Below are 19,666 nucleotides of genomic sequence, written 5' to 3' on the forward strand. Positions count from 1 at the left end.
GCGATATAAATGAGTCAAATAAAAAATTAAATAAACGTAAATAACTTTTTTAAATACCAACAGGTAAACTAGAAAGAAAACATAACGCCTAGTACATATACATACATAACTTTAAATCTGATATGTTGCTAGTTATGACATTTCAAAGTAATTATGAGACAAATTCGCCAGGCATAAATCAAAACGCACAAGAACTTTTGCATATTCCCACAGGGTAAATGCCTAAGGAAAATCGTAAGTCTTATAATAATAATAAACAATACAGGACACTAAGAACGATACACGTAAGAATGCAAAAGAATTCTAACAAAGTTTCATAGACATGAATCGAGGGACGACAAAGAAGCATTGCTGGTAATCACAACACACGATAAATGATAAGGCGAACGAAAACCTATTTTGATGCAGATTACTCTCATTTTTTAATGTCCTCGCTTGCGCCTTTAGTGCGCGTCATGGCACCGTTTCTTTCACATCTCTTTTTTACGCGCGCATGTTTTTACGTTAATTGTAGTAGAACGCGGGCCGGGCGTCACTGTAAAGACTGCTGCCATCTGCAGGCGGGCCGCCGGACCTGCTCCGCAAGATGGATCGGGGCCGCGGGTCGCGTTTCGGGACCCCTGACCCAACACCTCCTTGACTAGGAAGGTCTCAGCGCTTACAAGTCGGGATGCGCAGACGGCGGAGACAGACCTATGTGTTTTTTTTTTTAACGTTTTAAAACATTAGACACGATAAGGCTACCTTCGTGAAAACGACAAGATCGTATGGTTTTGAACTCGACATTTGTATTGGAAGGAGGCGCACAAAAATAGGATTTAAAAAGTTTGCTAGTTATTCTGCGCTCATTAGCCGATTTGGCCCATTGAATAAAAATACCTTTACTTGCTCATTTGTACAATATTGGGCCTGTTGGAAACGCGTAGCGCGCACCGTGGTTTTTCAAAGTCTCGGCGCAAGTTCGCTGAAATACCCTGTGTGTCCTTTTGCTTCGTTTGCTGTCAGAACTGAATGAAATCGGTGGTTTCCCCGACTCATTATATTTCTATAGATGCAAGACACGACACAGTGGAATATTGTTTTAATCTCAAGTTTGCATACATATGGCTGCTCCGTCACCACCCGACGTGCAGTTGAGGATCACGAATGACAATTCTAGGAAATTGAGTCGTATTGCTCTGTTAGTGTGGTATTACAGGTTACCGGATTGTAAACTTGAAACAAAGGGCTTCCACAAGTTATCATGAAGGCGAGAACGCAATTGGGGGAAATCCGTTTCAATACGACATCTTGAAACCATCTTTCAATGAAACTTCCTACGGTAGATTCTAGAAATTGTTTTCGATTTCTTGTCAGAGTAGAGTTTTCATCGATTCCAAATTTAACCTTCCAGTACTCCATTACTTCCTTTTCTTTTTTTATAATATCCTCTTTCAGGGAATCCACTATACTTTTCAACTCGGTTTTTCTCAGCCACAAATCGCATCCTGTGAAAACGAAGAGACAACAATTAATTGTGAAGATCGTACAGACAGTTTTGGGCGACTGGGAAAGAACTCAAACGTGCGAAAGCAAGTAACTCCAAATGAAAACGAAAGTCAGAGGCAGCGCAGACGAGCTGGTAAAAGTGTATAATGTAAAATAAAACTTTCAGTTGTCAGTCAACTCCCTCTGCTAGGCTCTGTTTTTGGCGCGTTGTTTTTGATTTTCCTAATCGCGTCGTTACACTACTTGTTACAAAGGTGAACAAGCTTTAGGTAAGTAAAGTGTTTTTTTTTATGTTTTTATATCCCGAAATCGTGTCGTTCCACCACACGACAAAAGAAAACATGGATATATTATTGACTGGGTATCCATTTTCTCTTGAGGATGAGAGGCAAAAATAGGCATTGAATAATTTTATTTTATAATTAGAACTCAGCTGACTATTCTGACACAGCGTTTCGTAATTAAATTTGTATAGTCTTTGAAAACATTATTTTTTCGTGTTTTTTTCTTTTTCCAAGATTTATTTGTATTGTGTTTTGATATAACCAAGGCCATATACTACTGGTACACACTCATACAGACACATACACTTTCATGAAAAAAACGCACAAAATAACAGATCGCAGAAAATCCGACCAATGGTGTTAGTAAATGTGGAAGGTTAGTACACTTTTAAAATCCATCTCACTCCCGAAAATGTTAACCACCGATCTCACTGCATTATAATTGCTCTGAATTCGTAAAATGGGGGAAATGAACACATGTCTTGCATGTATTGTGGAGACGGCAATTCACCCGAGGTACATCTATAAATAACAGTGAAACAAGCATAGGGCAACGTATTCTGCTATGCACACTTTTACACAAAAATGCATAATCTCGCAAAATTCCGGCGCCAGTGATTGCAAGCTTAGCCGTATAACATTCAAGGCTCGTTCACAGACTTGTAACTGAGTACGACCAAGAGAGACAAGACCGGTTTTTAAGCCTCTTGCGACGTCTTAGGACCGGTTTCGTTGCTACGGAGTTAGTCCTAAAGGCTCGGTCACACGCTTGTAACCGAGTACAGCAGAGAGAGACAAGACCGGTTTTTAAGCCTCTTGCGACGTCTTAGGACCGGTTTCGTTGCTACGGAGTTAGTCCTAAAGGCTCGGTCACACGCTTGTAACCGAGTACAGCAGAGAGAGACAAGACCGGTTTTTAAGCCTCTTGCGACGTCTTAGGACCGGTTTCGTTGCTACGGAGTTAGTCCTAAAGGCTCGGCCACACGGTTGTAACCGAGTACAGCAGAGAGAGACAAGACCGGTTTTTAAGCCTCTTGCGACGTCTTAGGACCGGTTTCGTTGCTACGGAGTTAGTCCTAAAGGCTCGGTCACACGCTTGTAACCAAGTACAGCAGAGAGAGACAAGACCGGTTTTTAAGCCTCTTGCGACGTCTTAGGACCGGTTTCGTTGCTACGGAGTTAGTCCTAAAGGCTCGGTCACACGCTTGTAACCGAGTACAGCAGAGAGAGACAAGACCGGTTTTTAAGCCTCTTGCGACGTCTTAGGACCGCTTTCGTTGCTACGGAGTTAGTCCTAAAGGCTCGGTCACACGCTTGTAACCGAGTACAGCAGAGAGAGACAAGACCGGTTTTTAAGCCTCTTGCGACGTCTTAGGACCGGTTTCGTTGCTACGGAGTTAGTCCTAAAGGCTCGGCCACACGGTTGTAACCGAGTACAGCAGAGAGAGAGAAGACCGGTTTTTAAGCCTCTTGGGACGTCTTAGGACCGGTTTCGTTGCTACGGAGTTAGTCCTAAAGGCTCGGTCACACGCTTGTAACCGAGTACAGCAGAGAGAGACAAGAGCGGTTTTTAAGCCTCTTGCGACGTCTTAGGACCGGTTTCGTTGCTACGGAGTTAGTCCTAAAGGCTCGGGCACACGCTTGTAACCGAGTTCAGCAGAGAGAGACAAGACCGGTTTTTAAGCCTCTTGCGACGTCTTAGGACCGGTTTCGTTGCTACGGAGTTAGTCCTAAAGGCTCGGCCACACGGTTGTAACCGAGTACAGCAGAGAGAGACAAGACCGGTTTTTAAGCCTCTTGCGACGTCTTAGGACCGGTTTCGTTGCTACGGAGTTAGTCCTAAAGGCTCGGTCACACGCTTGTAACCGAGTACAGCAGAGAGAGACAAGACCGGTTTTTAAGCCTCTTGCGACGTCTTAGGACCGGTTTCGTTGCTACGGAGTTAGTCCTAAAGGCTCGGTCACACGCTTGTAACCGAGTACAGCAGAGAGAGACAAGACCGGTTTTTAAGCCTCTCTCGACGTCTTAGGACCGCTTTCGATGCTACGGAGTTAGTCCTAAAGGCTCGGTCACACGCTTGTAACCGAGTACAGCAGAGAGAGACAAGACCGGTTTTTAAGCCTCTTGCGACGTCTTAGGACCGGTTTCGTTGCTACGGAGTTAGTCCTAAAGGCTCGGCCACACGGTGGTAACCGAGTACAGCAGAGAGAGACAAGACCGGTTTTTAAGCCTCTTGCGACGTCTTAGGACCGGTTTCGAGCTACGGAGTTAGTCCTAAAGGCACGGTCACACGCTTGTAACCGAGTACAGCAGAGAGAGACAAGACCGGTTTTTAAGCCTCTTGCGACGTCTTAGGACCGGTTTCGTTGCTACGGAGTTAGTCCTAAAGGCTCGGTCACACGCTTGTAACCGAGTACAGCAGAGAGAGACAAGACCGGTTTTTAAGCCTCTTGCGACGTCTTAGGACCGGTTTCGTTGCTACGGAGTTAGTCCTAAAGGCTCGGTCACACGCTTGTAACCGAGTACAGCAGAGAGAGACAAGACCGGTTTTTAAGCCTCTTGCGACGTCTTAGGACCGGTTTCGTTGCTACGGAGTTAGTCCTAAAGGCTCGGTCACACGCTTGTAACCGAGTACAGCAGAGAGAGACAAGACCGGTTTTTAAGCCTCTTGCGACGTCTTAGGACCGGTTTCGTTGCTACGGAGTTAGTCCTAAAGGCTCGGTCACACGCTTGTAACCGAGTACAGCAGAGAGAGACAAGACCGGTTTTTAAGCCTCTTGCGACGTCTTAGGACCGGTTTCGTTGCTACGGAGTTAGTCCTAAAGGCTCGGTCACACGCTTGTAACCGAGTACAGCAGAGAGAGACAAGACCGGTTTTTAAGCCTCTTGCGACGTCTTAGGACCGGTTTCGTTGCTACGGAGTTAGTCCTAAAGGCTCGGTCACACGCTTGTAACCGAGTACAGCAGAGAGAGACAAGACCGGTTTTTAAGCCTCTTGCGACGTCTTAGGACCGGATGCGCTGCTGCACAGCTGGTCGTAAGACGTCGTAAGAGGTTTAAAGACCGGTCTTGTCTCTCTCAGTCGTACTCGATTATAAATGTGTGAACGGCGCTTAAAAGGACACTGACACTCCCAAAATTGTTTTTTTTTGTTAGGCGCTTGAGGAGGAGGAGGTGGGAAAGGTATTGAGGGTCACGTGTTCTCGGGGGGGTCACGTGACGTGGGTGGGACGTGACCTTGGAGGGGTCACGTGACCTCGGGGTAGGGAGTCCACGTGGGGGTCACGTGATCCCCCTAGGTCATGTGACCCCCAAGTGACCGGGGGAGTGTTAGTCACCCTTGGGGTCACGTGACCTCGGGGGGGGGGGGGGGGTCACGTGTCCTGGGGGCCAGGTGACTCTCCAGGACACGTGGTCCCCCAGAGAAATGTTTCCGGTAGATTTAGCGGGGAAATTTTCCGCTAGATTTAGCGGGGAAATTTTCCGCTAAATCTAGCGGGGAAACTTTTCCGCTAGGTTGAGCGGGGAAATTTTTCCGCTAGATTTAGTGGGGATCTTTTTTCGCTAAATTTAGCGGGGAAATTTACCCATAATGCACCGCGCGGTTACGGCGACGGCGACGGCGACGCCGCTCAAGCCGGACACGGGCGCCAAAGTGCTGCGCTCTAAAAACGCAACTGCTCGAAACCGAAACCGAAACTCCCGCACAGCACGGAGAAGTGGAGAGGAGAGAATGAGTGGCGGAAGTCACGTGGCTACACTTGACCATGCGGTCTTTTTTTTTTCTGCACGTAGCAGACGAAATGCGTTGCGTTGCGTGATCCGTTCGCCGTGCGATTCCTTCGCAGTTATGTTTGTTCCGCTCGCTGTTCTGTACTTCAAGATGAGTAGTTTTGTTCTTTTAAGCCTTGCCAATTAGTAGTGAGTGCCCATGGTGAATTCCCGTGACCGGCTCCAGAAAGAATACTCCCAAAATGTTGCGTGAAGAGCTGCCTCACATGTCGTGCATCTGAAGGTGGCATTGTGCGGCAGAGAGCACAAGTTTCCGAAAGATCAACGGGTCGGTCTCAATGGCTGGCTGCAATTCCTGTAGAACAGCTACGCGAACCTCGGATAGCGGACGCTACCCGATTCATTATGTCACGAATGACAAGCGATAATAACTAGAGAAACTAAACGTTAATGGGGCGGACATGTGCCAAAAATAGAAAGGGAACAGAAGAAAGCAGAGCGTCGCGGGCGTCGAAGTCTGCGTGACAGCGGAATCGAACGCTGGGCGAAACCGACTCCGTTCGCCATGCAGAGTTCCTTACGTACTATTGTCACGGGTGGTGACCAAAAGAACAATAAATACACAGAACGAAATAAACGTTTAATGTGGCGAACTTGTGCCAAAGATAAAAGGAAAAAGAAAGATAACAGAGCGTCGCGGGCGTCGAAGTCGGCGTAGCAGCAGAGTCGAACGCTGGGGCGAGACTGACTCCGCTCGCCTTGCGGAATCATTTATGTACCCTCGTGGGTTTCTGGATCGTTCGGCGTAGAAGGTTCGGCGCGTAGAACATTCTAACCTCGAATCAGCAAGACGGTTCTTGAATTCACCAGAACATCACATTACAGTGTCAACAAAAATGTGTAGCCGCGGCCAGGAATCGAACCCTGGCCTTCTGCGTGTAAGGCAAGCGAGATAACCGTTAGGCCACGCGCGCTTTTTTTTATTTTATTTTTTTTATTTATTGCCAGGTATACATGGGATTATACAGATACGTTGTTCACAAACACGTCAGCGAAACTTCGGTGAGCGTGGAGTGCTTATACAGATCTTATTGTCGCCAGGTTGTCAGGACTGGCAACCAATCTGGGCCGTCTCCTGAAACGCTAAACACTTCCCTAATTTTCCGGATACTCTCAGTAAAATACTGGCACACAGGTCGCGCGTCAACGTCCGCGTGCCGCACTGCCATGCGGCTCCTCCAGATGCTGTGTAGACCTACTACCATGATTAAATCATATGGCACACACTCTGTGATATCAACTGGCAGAAACCGTGTCCCATGCCCATTCAACGGGAGATCTTTTTTCAACGTTCGCTGTAGGACGTCCCAGTAAAACACTGCATCCCAGCAGTTTAAAAACACATGCTCGATTGTTTCGGGTTGCTTACACAAAAAAACAATTCACAGACCAGGGAACGTACACACCTTTCTCATGTAACCATGTTTTAACCGGCAGTGTCCCAGTATGTAATTTAAAGAAAAACGTTTTCATATTTGCGGGCACCAGCATTTTTTTAACCCGACAGAGTACATCCTGCCCAGGGAGAGTGCTATACAACATTCGATAAATGGGAGGTGAAAAAGACATTTCTATTAAATCTTTCGTTAGACGTTTTCGTGACACATTGCATAAATATTCCAACGAAAAGCGAGCAACTAAAAATCTGTAAGCACCAACTACTTCTCTTAAATAGGGACTTAGTGTCCCAGACCCTCCGTCACAGGACGAAACAATAAAATCAGGTAAGGCGTCACACAAATGAACCTGAAAAACAGTACGCAAAAAGGGACTGGTTTGATCACGCAGGAAGATAAAACGGTTAACAACTTGTCGAATAAAGAGATGGGCCAAAGAGAGGCCACCAGATCGGATACGTCGAAATAGGTTCGCTCGGCTGGTACGTTCCCAAGAGGAGGCCCAAAAGAATACCGCGAAAACACGATGCTACCTTTGAATGGAAATACGAAAACAGTGCAGTACTTGAAGTAGGTACCATACCTTTGCAACAAAAAATGGGTTACACACCGTGGCGCGTGAGAACGTTGACATATGACGGCAACCGCTCTGCGTTGCTTTATCATGTAACTTATCAGTCTCTTCACGCCACAAATGGCCATTATCACAGTAACCCTCTAGTGGGACGCTTAGATAACGGGTTGGTAAAGCTTCCCATTCAATATTTTTGTACACTCTCGGCTTGGATGGCCACCCGCCATGTCAGAAACCCAAACACTTTAACCAATTCACTGAACACTCTGTTTGCAGACAGGTCTTTGTGATTTCGATTACGGTTTAACACTCTCTGTATCAGTGCAAAATATCGCGATATCATCGGCGTAAGCCAGTATTCGAACTTCACACGTGTTTAGAGTAAAACCGCAAACACTCTGTTTATGAATAATCCAGAAACAAAAGGGTTCTACATACAAAACAAACAATAGCGGTGACAGCGGGCATCCCTGCCTTACGGAAGATCTGACAGGGATGCGTTCGCTTACACGTTTATTGACAATCAAGCTCGTTGTACAGTTTCGGTACGCCCCCCATCCGCACTCCTTCTAAAATTACAGACCCTACCCCTATATGTTCCAAAACACTAAAGAGGACATCATGAGATACGCGGTCGAAGGCTCTTTTTAAGTCTAACTGTAACATCGCTACCTTCATTATCTCTGAGTCGCAGCGCTCCAAAATACTCCGAGCGACATGAATGTTAGTTAAAATACTTCGACCCCGTATGCCGCACGTCTGGTGCGGCCCCACCACGTTCGTGATCACGCATTACAATCGTCTAGCGAGGACTTTCATTAGTATTTTGTAGTCTTATGTTAGTAAGCGTTATAGGACGATAAGATTTTACACTGCGAAGTTTAGCGGGGTCGTCACACTTAGGGATCAATATCGTATGCGTTCGCAGAAACGATGGCGGTAAGAATTTTTGGTCATACACTTCAGTAAAAACATCTAACAAAATGACTGCAACCTCATGCTTAAACGTCTTATATAAAAGTGCGGTCAACCCATCTGGGCCTGGCGATTTCCCGGGTTTCAAATCTTCATTATCTCCGACAGCGATATCGGTTCTTCAAGGAAACCTTTTAAATTACTATCTACTGTCTGCAGTAAAGACAAGAACTCGCTTTCAAACGCTGCCTTTTGTGAGGCATGACGACTGAAAAGATCAGTGTAGTGTTCTACGAAAGCCTTTTCTATGAAATTTTTCTCGTCAGACAGAACGCCATGGTGTTCGATTTCGACTATTTCGTTGCCGCGCGCGTATTTCTTTTCCGCGGCAACCATCCTTTTTGTGGGCGCTTCTCCTACCAAGAATCTTTCGGAACGGGCTCGTATAGCGGCTCCCCTATATCTTTCCTGATCTATGATCTCGAGTTGGGCTTTTAGGTTATTAATATCATCCATAAAAAGGCCGGGAGTTCGGCATTCTTCCCGTAAAAGCTTCTTCAGGTTTTCACGCAACACATCTTCGTTTTTCTTTTCTTGGAACTTCAAGAAACACGCCTTCTCAATTGCGCTGATTTTTACCTCCTGCTTGAAGGTCTCCCACATCTCGATGACACACCCTCCCTTCATCTCTACTTCATGCCATTTCTCCTTGACTAAGTTACTAAAAGACTCATCTCGCATCAGCTTCGCGTTAAGTTTCCACTGTTCCACGAAAAAGGTGGCCCGTTTTTTTGACACCTAATTGAACACTAACAAGGCAGTGATCGCTAAAGGAGACGTAGTCGACCGAGTAACGACCACTAAGGGGAACCAAATCCGACGAAATGTATATTCTGTCCAACCTGGTGTGACTGGTATACCTTGGAAGTGGGTGTACACCAGACTCTTTGCACGAGGCACGCAACACGCAATATCTTCCAACTCACAGTGCCCAATAAGGTTATTTAAAGCCATAACACTGGCGTCTCTGTAGCGCCCTCCATTGGAGCGATCCTCACTTTTGCAAACACAGTTAAAGTCTCCTAGAAATATAATAAGTCGATCGCACTGGCAGAACCCATAAATATTTTCAAAAAACATTCTGCGCTCATCGGGCTTATTGGGAGCATAAACACAAATTACCCGCCACTGAAGACTGTAAGCGGTGAAATCACACGTAACAAACCGCCCGGACGGGCATGTCGTAACAGTGTGGACGACAGCACCAACAGCTTTCTTAACGAACAAGCAGCAACCTGCCGACAAACCAACAGCGTGGCTCACGCAGACTTCATAGAGCGACAGAAACAACCGCAACATACTGTAGGTTTGACCCTCCCTCTCTACTTTGGTCTCTTGAATGGCCACGATATCTAACTCATGCTCAGTAAACAGTCGGTAGAGCTGCTGTTGCCTACGCCTAGCTGCGAGTCCTCGCACGTTCAGCGTAGCGACACGCAATGAACCTTCAAGGGACACTACCATTGAGCAAGTTTCAAACCTCAAGCATAGCGCTCACCTATGTGCCTGAAAGGGAGCTGCCGCAGCACCAGATAGTCACTGCCCGTCGTCTCGGGGTAGAGCCGACGAGCCGCCACGGGGTATAGCCGACGACCCGCCACGGCCACCCCTTCGGCATCTCCTCTTGCTCGCTGCCTCCTGTAGCCCCGGCTCTGAACGAGGGCCAGCTGTGTCGGTCGTCACTGTCGTCTCGTTGAACGGTCGCTTGGCAGCCTTGGCCTCGAAGTTCATTTCACTCGCGTCTTCACCCTCGGAGGCCTTTGTTGTGTCGCTCGCGGCCGGTGTCTCCTGCGCCGTCAACTTCACTTCGCTTGCAGGTTCGCCGCTAAGTCCGTTTCCCAGTGCCGTAGGAGTGGTCGACGCCTGATCTTGCGCGACAAACGGCGCCGTGCTGGCCTCCTCTCCCGTTGTTTGAAGCTCTGTTGGTGAGGGAGCTTTCGTCGTGGGTGACGCTGCCTCCTCCGCCTCGGCCTCGTCCATGACGTGGTTCATACCCGTGTCGTCAGCGGTAAGGCTGGCGACGGCTCGGGCGTACGACCGCACGCAGTCCTTTGCGTCGTGCCCGAATGCTCGATATTCCTCGCACCTAGGCACCCTGCACTCACGTCGTATGTGTCCCGAGCGTCGACAGCGAAGGCAAACCGGTGCGCGCCCGGGAACGACCACAAGTACTGTGCCTCCTAGGAACCGGAGCTGGTGAGGAAGGGACTCTGGCGTCATGCCATCCCGAAGCACCAGGCGCATGATGACTGTCGTGGTGTCCACGTCCGACAGGCCCTCGACTGACCACTTTTCGCGGGTGACTCCCTTGACTTCTCCGTAGGCTTCGAAGGCTCGACGGATAGTTTCCACGGGCACATCAAACGCCACCCAGTGAACTTTGGCTTTTAATTCCCGCTTGTTGGGGTCGATGACCAGACACAAGCGGTCTTTCACTTGCAGGTGCCCTGCCGCCAGGAGCTTCTCCTTGGCTGCAGTAGTATGCAGCTTTAGTAGCCACACGTGTCCCATTTGAAAGGCGCCCAGGCCCTCCACTTCTTCCCGGACACCCACCTGGTTCAGCGGCCGAACAAAATCTTCTACTCGATACGGACGTCCCCGGGTGTCGGCGTGCAGCACAACGCTGCGGTTCATAGCTTCGCCGGAGGGAATCGAGGGCAAAATAACTGCGTAGTCATTCGGCAAACCGCCGACGCCAGCCTCACCACGGCTAGAAACCGCCGTTGTCGTAGTCGCTGAAGAGCGCTCCATCGCACGTCCGTTCGCTGTCACGTCCGGCGGTCAGGCCACGCGCGCTCTGCCTACTGGCCAGGTGCGCGCGCGGCACTATCACGATCAATATGAGTGCGAACACCGCTCAGCGTGGCCCGCGGTACTATCAGTGCCCCCTGCCGATTGCTCTTAGAAGTATAAGTGCACCTTGCGGTCGAGACATATCGTCTCTAGCAATCGCCGCACCACTCTGCACTTCCGGGTTGTCTGCTAGCGAAAAATGGTCGGCAAAACCGCTAAACTGTTTACCAATGACGAAGCGCATTTTTCGCTAGCAATGTGCGCTAGCAAAAATAACTTGTATAACTATTTTTAGGCTCTTCCTTTTTATTAAGCCGTTTTAGCAGATTATTCCCAATACTCCGATAACAATAACCGACACTTCGCGGACGCCTCTAACCGCTCATTCACACTGGAAGCGGCTCCGCGTTCGCAAAGTGGTTGCGAACACGGGTGCATAAAGATTCAGTACAATTGCACGCGCTTTTGATATCATCGAGTGCGCGTGCAATTGAACTGTATCTTCATACAACCGCGTTCGCAACCGCTTTGCGAACGCGGATTCCACTTCCAGTGGGAATGAGCGGTTAGAATGCATCATAAAGTTATCGAGGTATCAAAACAATTGGGTTATGGGGATATCTATACAGCGTGTAGTTGGTCAGCCATTAAAGTTGCAACGAGTCACACGCTGTAGATGAGCAATTTAGCCAGTGCAGTACAACCGCTAGCCTGGGGTCTTTAACGTGCACCACGCAGTAGTGCTGCACGACCGCACGCCGGTACGATGCTCATCCAGATCGAAACGGGCAGGGGTGGGGCTATCAAAACAATCAACTAAGACTGCCTATTACTGCCTTTACGTGAGTTTTGCAGGAGCAAAAGACCACCAATACGCACCGGCAAGAAATTAGCGCGTTGCGAGCGTGGGTGATATCCTTCATCATGGAAAACAGCGCGAAAAAAAAAGATGAGGACGTCCCCCGTGTTTCTTCTACGCCATCGTCGTTTTATTCGCGCTGTTTTTTTCATAATGAAGGGAATCACCCACGCTCGCACCGCGCTCACTTCTTTTCTCTGAGCATCGGTGGTCCTTTGCTCTCCCAAAACTCGCGCGAAGAAAATAATAGGCACTTTTAGTTGATTGTGTTGATACCTGAGATAACAATATTAGGCACGTGTCGTCGAAGTATCGGGTCTTGTTATCAAAGTAGTGGGAATGATCTACTAGAACGCCCTGATAAAAAAGATGACCCTAAAAATATTTATACAAGTTTTTTTTTTTTCTGCTGGCTCTTATTAGAGAGTTTTAGTAGATCGTTTTGATACCTCCTAAAGTCCCGATAATGATACTATGCATGCGCAAGGGAAGCGGTGGCAGAGTATCGGGTATCGTTATCGGAGTCATGGGAACGATCTACTAAAACTCTCTATTGCTAGCGAAAAATGCGTTTTGTCACTGGTGAACAGTTTCGCGGTTTCGCCGACCGTTTTTTGCTAGCAGACGACCCGGAAGTGCAGAGTGGTGCGGCGATCGCTAGAGGCAATACGTCTCGACCTCAAGGTGCACTTGTGCTTCAAAGAGCAATCGCCAGGGGGCACTGATAGTACCGCGGGTCTAGAGTAACTGTATAGGAACCGTGCGGATCTAATTCAAGCCCCGACCAGGGCGCCCCTAGCGGCAAACGGGTCGGTTGCATCGGGCATCTTCTGCCAGTCGCTGCATTGGTTGTGCGTTGTGGTGGGTTAGCGTTGTAATTTCTGAGATGGTTATTCCGCACCAAGAAAGCCGCAACAATTGCTGCGTGGTCGGCAAGATCGCGCACGGCACGAAGTACTACATCGTCCCTTCGAAGCCGTACGAGGCGGAGTACTGCGCGAGCTGGGTACGACCAGAGGGTACGACTTGCGCGTCCGTACAGGTTAGTGGTGTTTCTTACCTTTCAGTTCGCGCTTTGTTTAAGCTGCAGACGAATAATACAATTAACTTTTTTTCTCTTCTAGCGACGATGGAACAGCATCGACACCGACGGCAAACTCTAAAGTATGCAGCAAATACTTCACCGGAATCGAGAAGCGGAATGCGGTCGCCCTCCTAAGCCTACCGTTGGATGTTTCCATCAGCCTACAGGAAGATAGTAAAGAGAATCGCGGAACGGCGCGAAAAAAAATCGCCCAGTTATTTTCAAGCTGATTCAGAAATAAACGTACATAATTACCGCAGTCCACTCAACGCCAACAAAATTTTTTTGCGGGCGCGCTTAATTTTGTTTGCAGAGTACGGCGCTCCGTGACATCCACTTGTCCGTCGAAACGGACCTCCTTCACGTCGCACACGCGGCCAGATTCATGAAACAGTTTTCTCTTCGTCATATTGGCACCACGGAAGAAGCTTTCTGGATTCGTAACCGCCTTAAACCCCGTCGTAATCACCCCGGGAACACTGTCCGCTGTGCTGCTAATCGCCACTGCTTCCCCCCGATGATTCTGCACCGGCTACCGAAGAAGCTTTCCGGATTCTTAGTCGCCCACTGTCCTCTGTGCTGTTCGTTGCTATTACTTCGCGATGATTCTGAGCCGGCGGCACCGGCTTCCGAAGGAACTCTCCGAACTCGTAACTGCCTTAAATTCCGTCGTAATCACGATGGGGGCACTGTCCGCCGTGCTGTTCGTCGCCATTGCTGCCCGATGCTCCTGCGGCGGCTACCGCCAGGTCGCGGCGAACAATAGGCGACCGCCGCGACACGGCCGGCTTGCTCGCTTCCTATAGGCTCTGCTTGCAGAGCCAGAGTAGCGCGTTCCTTTTCCTTTCGCCGCCATCTCCGTATTGGCGGAGGAGTGGTCACGTGCGCAGAACTCGAGCCGATTCGTGAGGGAAAGAGGCCTTCCAGAGCGCCGAGTTTCGGGGGGAACATATTCTCCGCTTTCCGTTCGCTATATACAGATCCTAAACCAAAATCGAACAAACCGAAAGCTTCCGAAGTCATTGAACATTATGTGTATCAACTGGGTACAGTAGAATCACGTTTTTTTATAACGTGAGCGCTGTTCTGAGACATTCGTTTTCAGGGTATGTGAAGCAGACGACACGGACGGCGATCGCGTTCTCTGCGTCTGCAACTCTCGCGGAGTGATACGCGATACCGATACGCGACCGGCACATCCGGCCATCTTGGCGAGTCGCCGAGCTCTCGTCTGAAAGCGTGGGGACGGCATTTTCGTCAGCCGCTACGTCGTTTGCCGCATTAAATTTTGCATGCGCTTAGAACGAGCCCCGTGAAAATGACAGGCTGAAGTGTTACCAAGTGCACAATACGCGCAGACAGTGGCAAAAGCTTGTACCGGATTCCGACGACGAGACACGATGTGAGACGCCGCCTCGTCTGGCTTTTTCGTATGGGAAGATCATTTTTAATCATTGTCTGCCCTTTTACAATACCCCAAAAGATTTCTGCAGGCAGTTGTGTGGATAAACATGTTTTAGAGACTTAGTGCTGTGCGTGTTCGCAATTTCTTCAATGGACCATGTCGGTGGTAGTAAAACAGTTTAATAGGTTCAGCAAAATGTTCAAAATAGAAGAGAAAGCGAGATGTAGGTTGGTGTCACACACTGAAAGTAGACAGAGCTCTATCGCCCTATTCTCGGGGCGGGATAAACTGGTCAATAGGAAAACAGTCAATTTCGGCATCATTCCGGTCCCTGCAACGAATTGAACTGCGTTTTCAAAGCCTTATTCGTAATGAAAGTGGAACGTCGGTGGACTTTTTTTTTATATTAGGCAGTTTGCACCTTGCGGCATCTCCCAGAGTTCGGACCACCGTCTAACATTTATTATTCGCGAGCCCCTAATGTTTGCGATTCAAGCAAATTTAAAATTTAGCCCAACTTGAAAGCATGCGAAAATTCCAGTCTCCAAGGGCTCTCAATTCGGGCGTCTCGAACTCGTGAAATAACAAAAACTTAAAAAAAAAAAACAAAAAAAAAACGCTGTACACTGTTTTAGCATAAAAGTGGGGGTGCTCGACATTCCTCAGATTCGCATATAATTGGAACGCACGAAGGTAAAGCACCTTTCCGTCTACATAATATCACAAAAACTGTCTGCTGAAAAAAAAAAATAAAAGTCACAGGCTGAGCAGCGGCACTTGCTTTTCGATTAAACACAAGAGGAAAATAAGCAGGCCTGCGTTCTTTTGCTGCTTGCGATCGCTCGAGGGGAAAGGTTCTCAACAAGTTGGGCACACAGCGGCCTCACGACGCTATCTGCGTCCCAGCAACAACGACTTGACGACTTCACTTCACACGCGACCCGCGGGACCCGCGGGTGGGTACGCGGGTGCGCTTTTTGTGGGAAGGAGACAGGAAACGACGGTACAACGATCACGGCGCATGCAAGGCTCGTCGCCGCAGGCCGCACTATTTTCCTTCCGCAGCGCGCCACAGAACGCCGCAGCACGCCGCCTCGCGTCTGTGCCTTCGTGCCCCTGCAAAAACCGACCGTGGCTTCCCGCAGTGCTTGGCTCCAGAATGGCACCATTGCGGTACTCTGCTCCGCAAGCGGAGCATATACAGTTACTCTACGCGGGTCAGGCTGAGCAGTGTTCGCACTCATATTGATCGTGATAGTACACTCGTGGATTTCTGGATCATTCGGCGTAGAACATTCGGAATTCGGTCAGACAACAACGTTCTCGAACCTGCGAGAAGGCCAAGTTGAAACAATAAATAAAAGGACAGTCGCCTGAGTGGAATCGAACCTACCCCTTCCGTGCAACATTCAAGCGCGGTAACCACGGGACCACTGGGCCAATATGCTTTTTGTATCTTGTGGGAAGTGACTACATTGAGTTCGACGGTGTCAAAAATGGAATCCCATACCATTTAGTTCAGCGACGTATCGTGTACCACAATTGTTGTTGTTTTTTTTCAGTGATAATTGTAAAAAAAAAAAAGTAAACATAGCAAAATGCTTGACAAAAAAAAATGTGTGCACCCACACCAGGGATGGAACCAGCGCCCGGTGCGTGTGAAACGGACGGCTTTCCACTGAGCTACTGAAGGACCACTTTCATGCGTAATAATGCAGCCAGTCGACTGTATGTCGTAAGTTTGTTGCCAATTTCCCTTCAATGCATGCACTCCCGGCTTGAAGTCGGGCAGCACCACGCATAGGCCACGTTCTCACCTCGTGAAGAAACCGTACGCGTGCGTATTCAACTCAAAGTACGCACTTCGTGCTTGACGCTTGAGCGAGCGATGTCTTCAGCCACGAGAAGGGACGACGGCTCGGCGACGTCTTCGTACAATCGGCTTCCTGGTCGGGCGTGTTGTACGGGATGAATAATGCCGCGAGCGCAGCTGACCAAGTCTGTGGCCGACCACCGAAGTGTTCGGACGCACGATGACGAGCTCCCAAGGAGCGGTATCAGCGGCCGTATCTGGCCGTGGCTTATCTGATGTTGAAGGCTCCGCTGACTATAAGATTATTTTGCCACCCCTGCCCAACGGATACATCGCTAAAAATTCTGTTTTTTTACATTGCGACGTCCGCAACCGGCCGTATCGCATTCAAGATTTTCGAGAGGAACTTCTGCGTTTGAAGGTGCTTCCTGAGTTGGCGTCGGCGGGTGCCCACCAGATGAACCACGTGTGGATGCTTCGCATGCACACGTTGGCAGCGAAGCAGTGCCTACTCGACGCCAAGGAGCTGCGAGTGAAAGGTGGGCGGTGCCTGATCCTTGACCCCGCCAACACCGAGGTCAAGTTGCGGCTTCACTGGGTCCCTTACGACGTGTCCAGTTGCCAGGTACGTCGAGAACTCGAGCGCTACGGGAAGGTCTCGGACGTCAGCCGGGAACACTTCCGCGAGAGGGGCTTCGAGGGCGTCGAGACCAACACGAGGGTCGTCCAGATGACCCTAAAAGACGGCGTCACGGTGGATGACATCCCTCATGAGATTCGTCTCGAGGGGTGCAAAGTCCTCGTGCTAGTTCCCGGACGAGCTCCTCTGTGCCTCCGCTGTCGACGCAAGGGGCACATCAGGAGAGACTGCCACGTCCCCCGGTGCACGGAGTGCCACCGGTTTGGCCACGAGAGTGCAGACTGCGTCCGCACTTACGCTACCATAGCGCAAAAACGGGTGGACGACGATACGAGCGACCTGCAAATGGACGAGGCGGAGGCGGAAGACGCGGCCGGAGGAATCACACCCCCCACCGGAGATCCCAAGGACACGAGCCCGGACGTCCGCCCGGCCACTCAGGTCGAGGCATCCACCCGAGTGCAACGCCTACCACTAGCGTCGACCGCTGAGTCTGGGAGAAATGCGGCTAGCACCACCCAGCCCTCCTCCCGGACGACGGAGAGTCCGGTAACGTCCGGGGCCAACGCCGGGGACGACCAGCAGCCCCAGGAAGACGACAGCAGAACAACGGAAGCCATGGATGCCGAAGCCATCCTGGCTGGCAAGCGGCAGCTGGACGATGCTCTCGCCGAGACCGCTCCCGAAGACGAAGGCGGGGGCGAACTGCCCTGGCACCACATGGGACCCAAGAAGCACCGAAGAGCACCGCCCAAGCCCCGCATCCCCGCGGATGGTCGCCAGCGCAAGGACTCGTTGTGAGTGAATGACACTCAGGCCCTTTCGTATGTGCTTAGTTATAAAACTGGTTTAAACGGGTGAACCTTTCCTTTTGGCAAAAGATCGTTTAAAGGCCTTTTTTCTTAAATGACACCTGAACGTTACCAACCTTTTCGTTGCGCCACATTAAATGTGCGAGGGTTTAACTCTAGAAAAAAACAATACCAGGTGCAAAGGCTTTTAAACGAGGAAAACATCGATATCCTTGCCGTCCAAGAAACAAAAATGCACGAGGACGATCAAATTGCACTCGCATTAAGACCATTTTTAAGCGCGTACGAAGTGTGTGTCAGCCATGCTGTCGGTACATCCGCGGGATGTTTTTTGTTTCTTTCGAAGCGTATTGCGCTTACTGACCTTAAGGTCACTACAGATAGTGGGGGTCGCCTGATTTTCTGTGACTTTTTGCTGGGGGGTTTGCAGTGGCGTGTATTGTGTATTTACGCCCCAAACAGAAACTGTGAGAGAGAGCTTTTTTTTCGTCAGATAACAGAATATATTAATTGCGAAAAATATATGATTTTTTTAGGAGATTTTAATTGTGTATGTAATGTCCGAGATAGGGCATCAGCGAAATCGCCTAGCGATAGTAGTAGTACCTTGTTAAGAGATATTTTGGATGAGTATTTGTTGACCGACGTTGCGGATATGCACGTCGAACGTGAGGAACTTCGTTTCACACACTTTCAGCAGTCATCGCATGCACGATTAGATCGCATATATGTGTCCGCGGAATTAGGCCCTATTACAGTGGCATACTCTGTCAAACCTGTGTTTTTCAGCGATCACTGTCTCGTAGGCGTAACGGTTGGAAAAAAAAGTAAATCGTCACGAAAATTTAGCTGGGGTCTCTGGAAATTTAATGTCAACCTCCTCAAGGATAAAAGCTTTACTGATGGAGTGATTAATATTTTAGATAAATTAGGCGAAAATAAATACTTAAGTTTCACTGAGAAGTGGGAATTATTTAAAGAGGAGGTTAAACTGTTAGCTATAGAAAAGTCGTCCATCGCCAACTACGTATCAAAGAAAGAAGAAAATGGTTTGCAGCAGTACTTGCTCGCGCTTCTCAAAGACGATAGCGAGTGCCCTGGTAGATACGCTGAAGAGATAAAGGTAGTTAAGCGTGAATTGCAACTTTTTCAAAATAATCGGTATCGTGGTGCGGTTGTGCGGGCGAGGGCGGAAAAGTTTTTGCTCGGCGAACAGCCCACAAAGCGAGCACTGGCGGATGAAAGATGCTTTGCGCTGGCCAAAGAGATAACCGTTTTGGACCATGAAGGCGTCATCTGCAATGACAAAGACGGCATTCAAAGAGCATTTGTTGCACATTACACGAACCTCTTTGGAGACAAAGGTGAGCCGAAAGAAACAGCCGCCTTGAAAGGTCTTCTCCAGATAGCACCTGAGCTATCCACAGAAACAAAGGACTGGATGGAACAACCCATCACAAAGTCGGAGATTGACCGAGCCATTGAGAGCCTCGCTGCTCATAAAACGCCAGGTCCAGACGGCCTCTGCGCTGAATTCTATCAGCATTTCAGAGACCAGTTGTCGGTCTTCCTTTTCGAAGTAATCCGTGAGGCTTATCGACGTCAAGCGCTTCCGCCCTCGTTCCTACAATCGCACACGATACTGATCCCCAAGTCTAAAGACGAAGCTCAGAGACGTAAGGTATCGAGCTATCGTCCTATTGCGTTGAGCAACGTAGACCATAAGATCTTTGCGAAGGTGTTGGCGAGA

The 19,666-nt window shown here is 49.1% G+C and overlaps 1 protein-coding gene across 1 annotated transcript in view; it reads right to left on the reverse strand.

Moving 5' to 3' along the window:
- Window positions 1-1,155: 1,155 nt before the first annotated feature.
- LOC120843295 overlaps window positions 1,156-19,666 on the reverse strand; it is a 58,496-nt gene continuing 39,985 nt past the window's right edge. Inside the window, exon 6 of the mRNA XM_042293957.1 lies at window positions 1,156-1,487. Within this exon, the coding sequence (XP_042149891.1) occupies window positions 1,156-1,487 (332 nt within the window). The remainder of the gene's footprint in view (window positions 1,488-19,666) is intronic.

This window comes from Ixodes scapularis, unplaced genomic scaffold (assembly GCF_016920785.2).
Source record: "Ixodes scapularis isolate PalLabHiFi unplaced genomic scaffold, ASM1692078v2 PGA_scaffold5__190_contigs__length_132052651, whole genome shotgun sequence".
NCBI lineage: Eukaryota > Metazoa > Arthropoda > Arachnida > Ixodida > Ixodidae > Ixodes > Ixodes scapularis.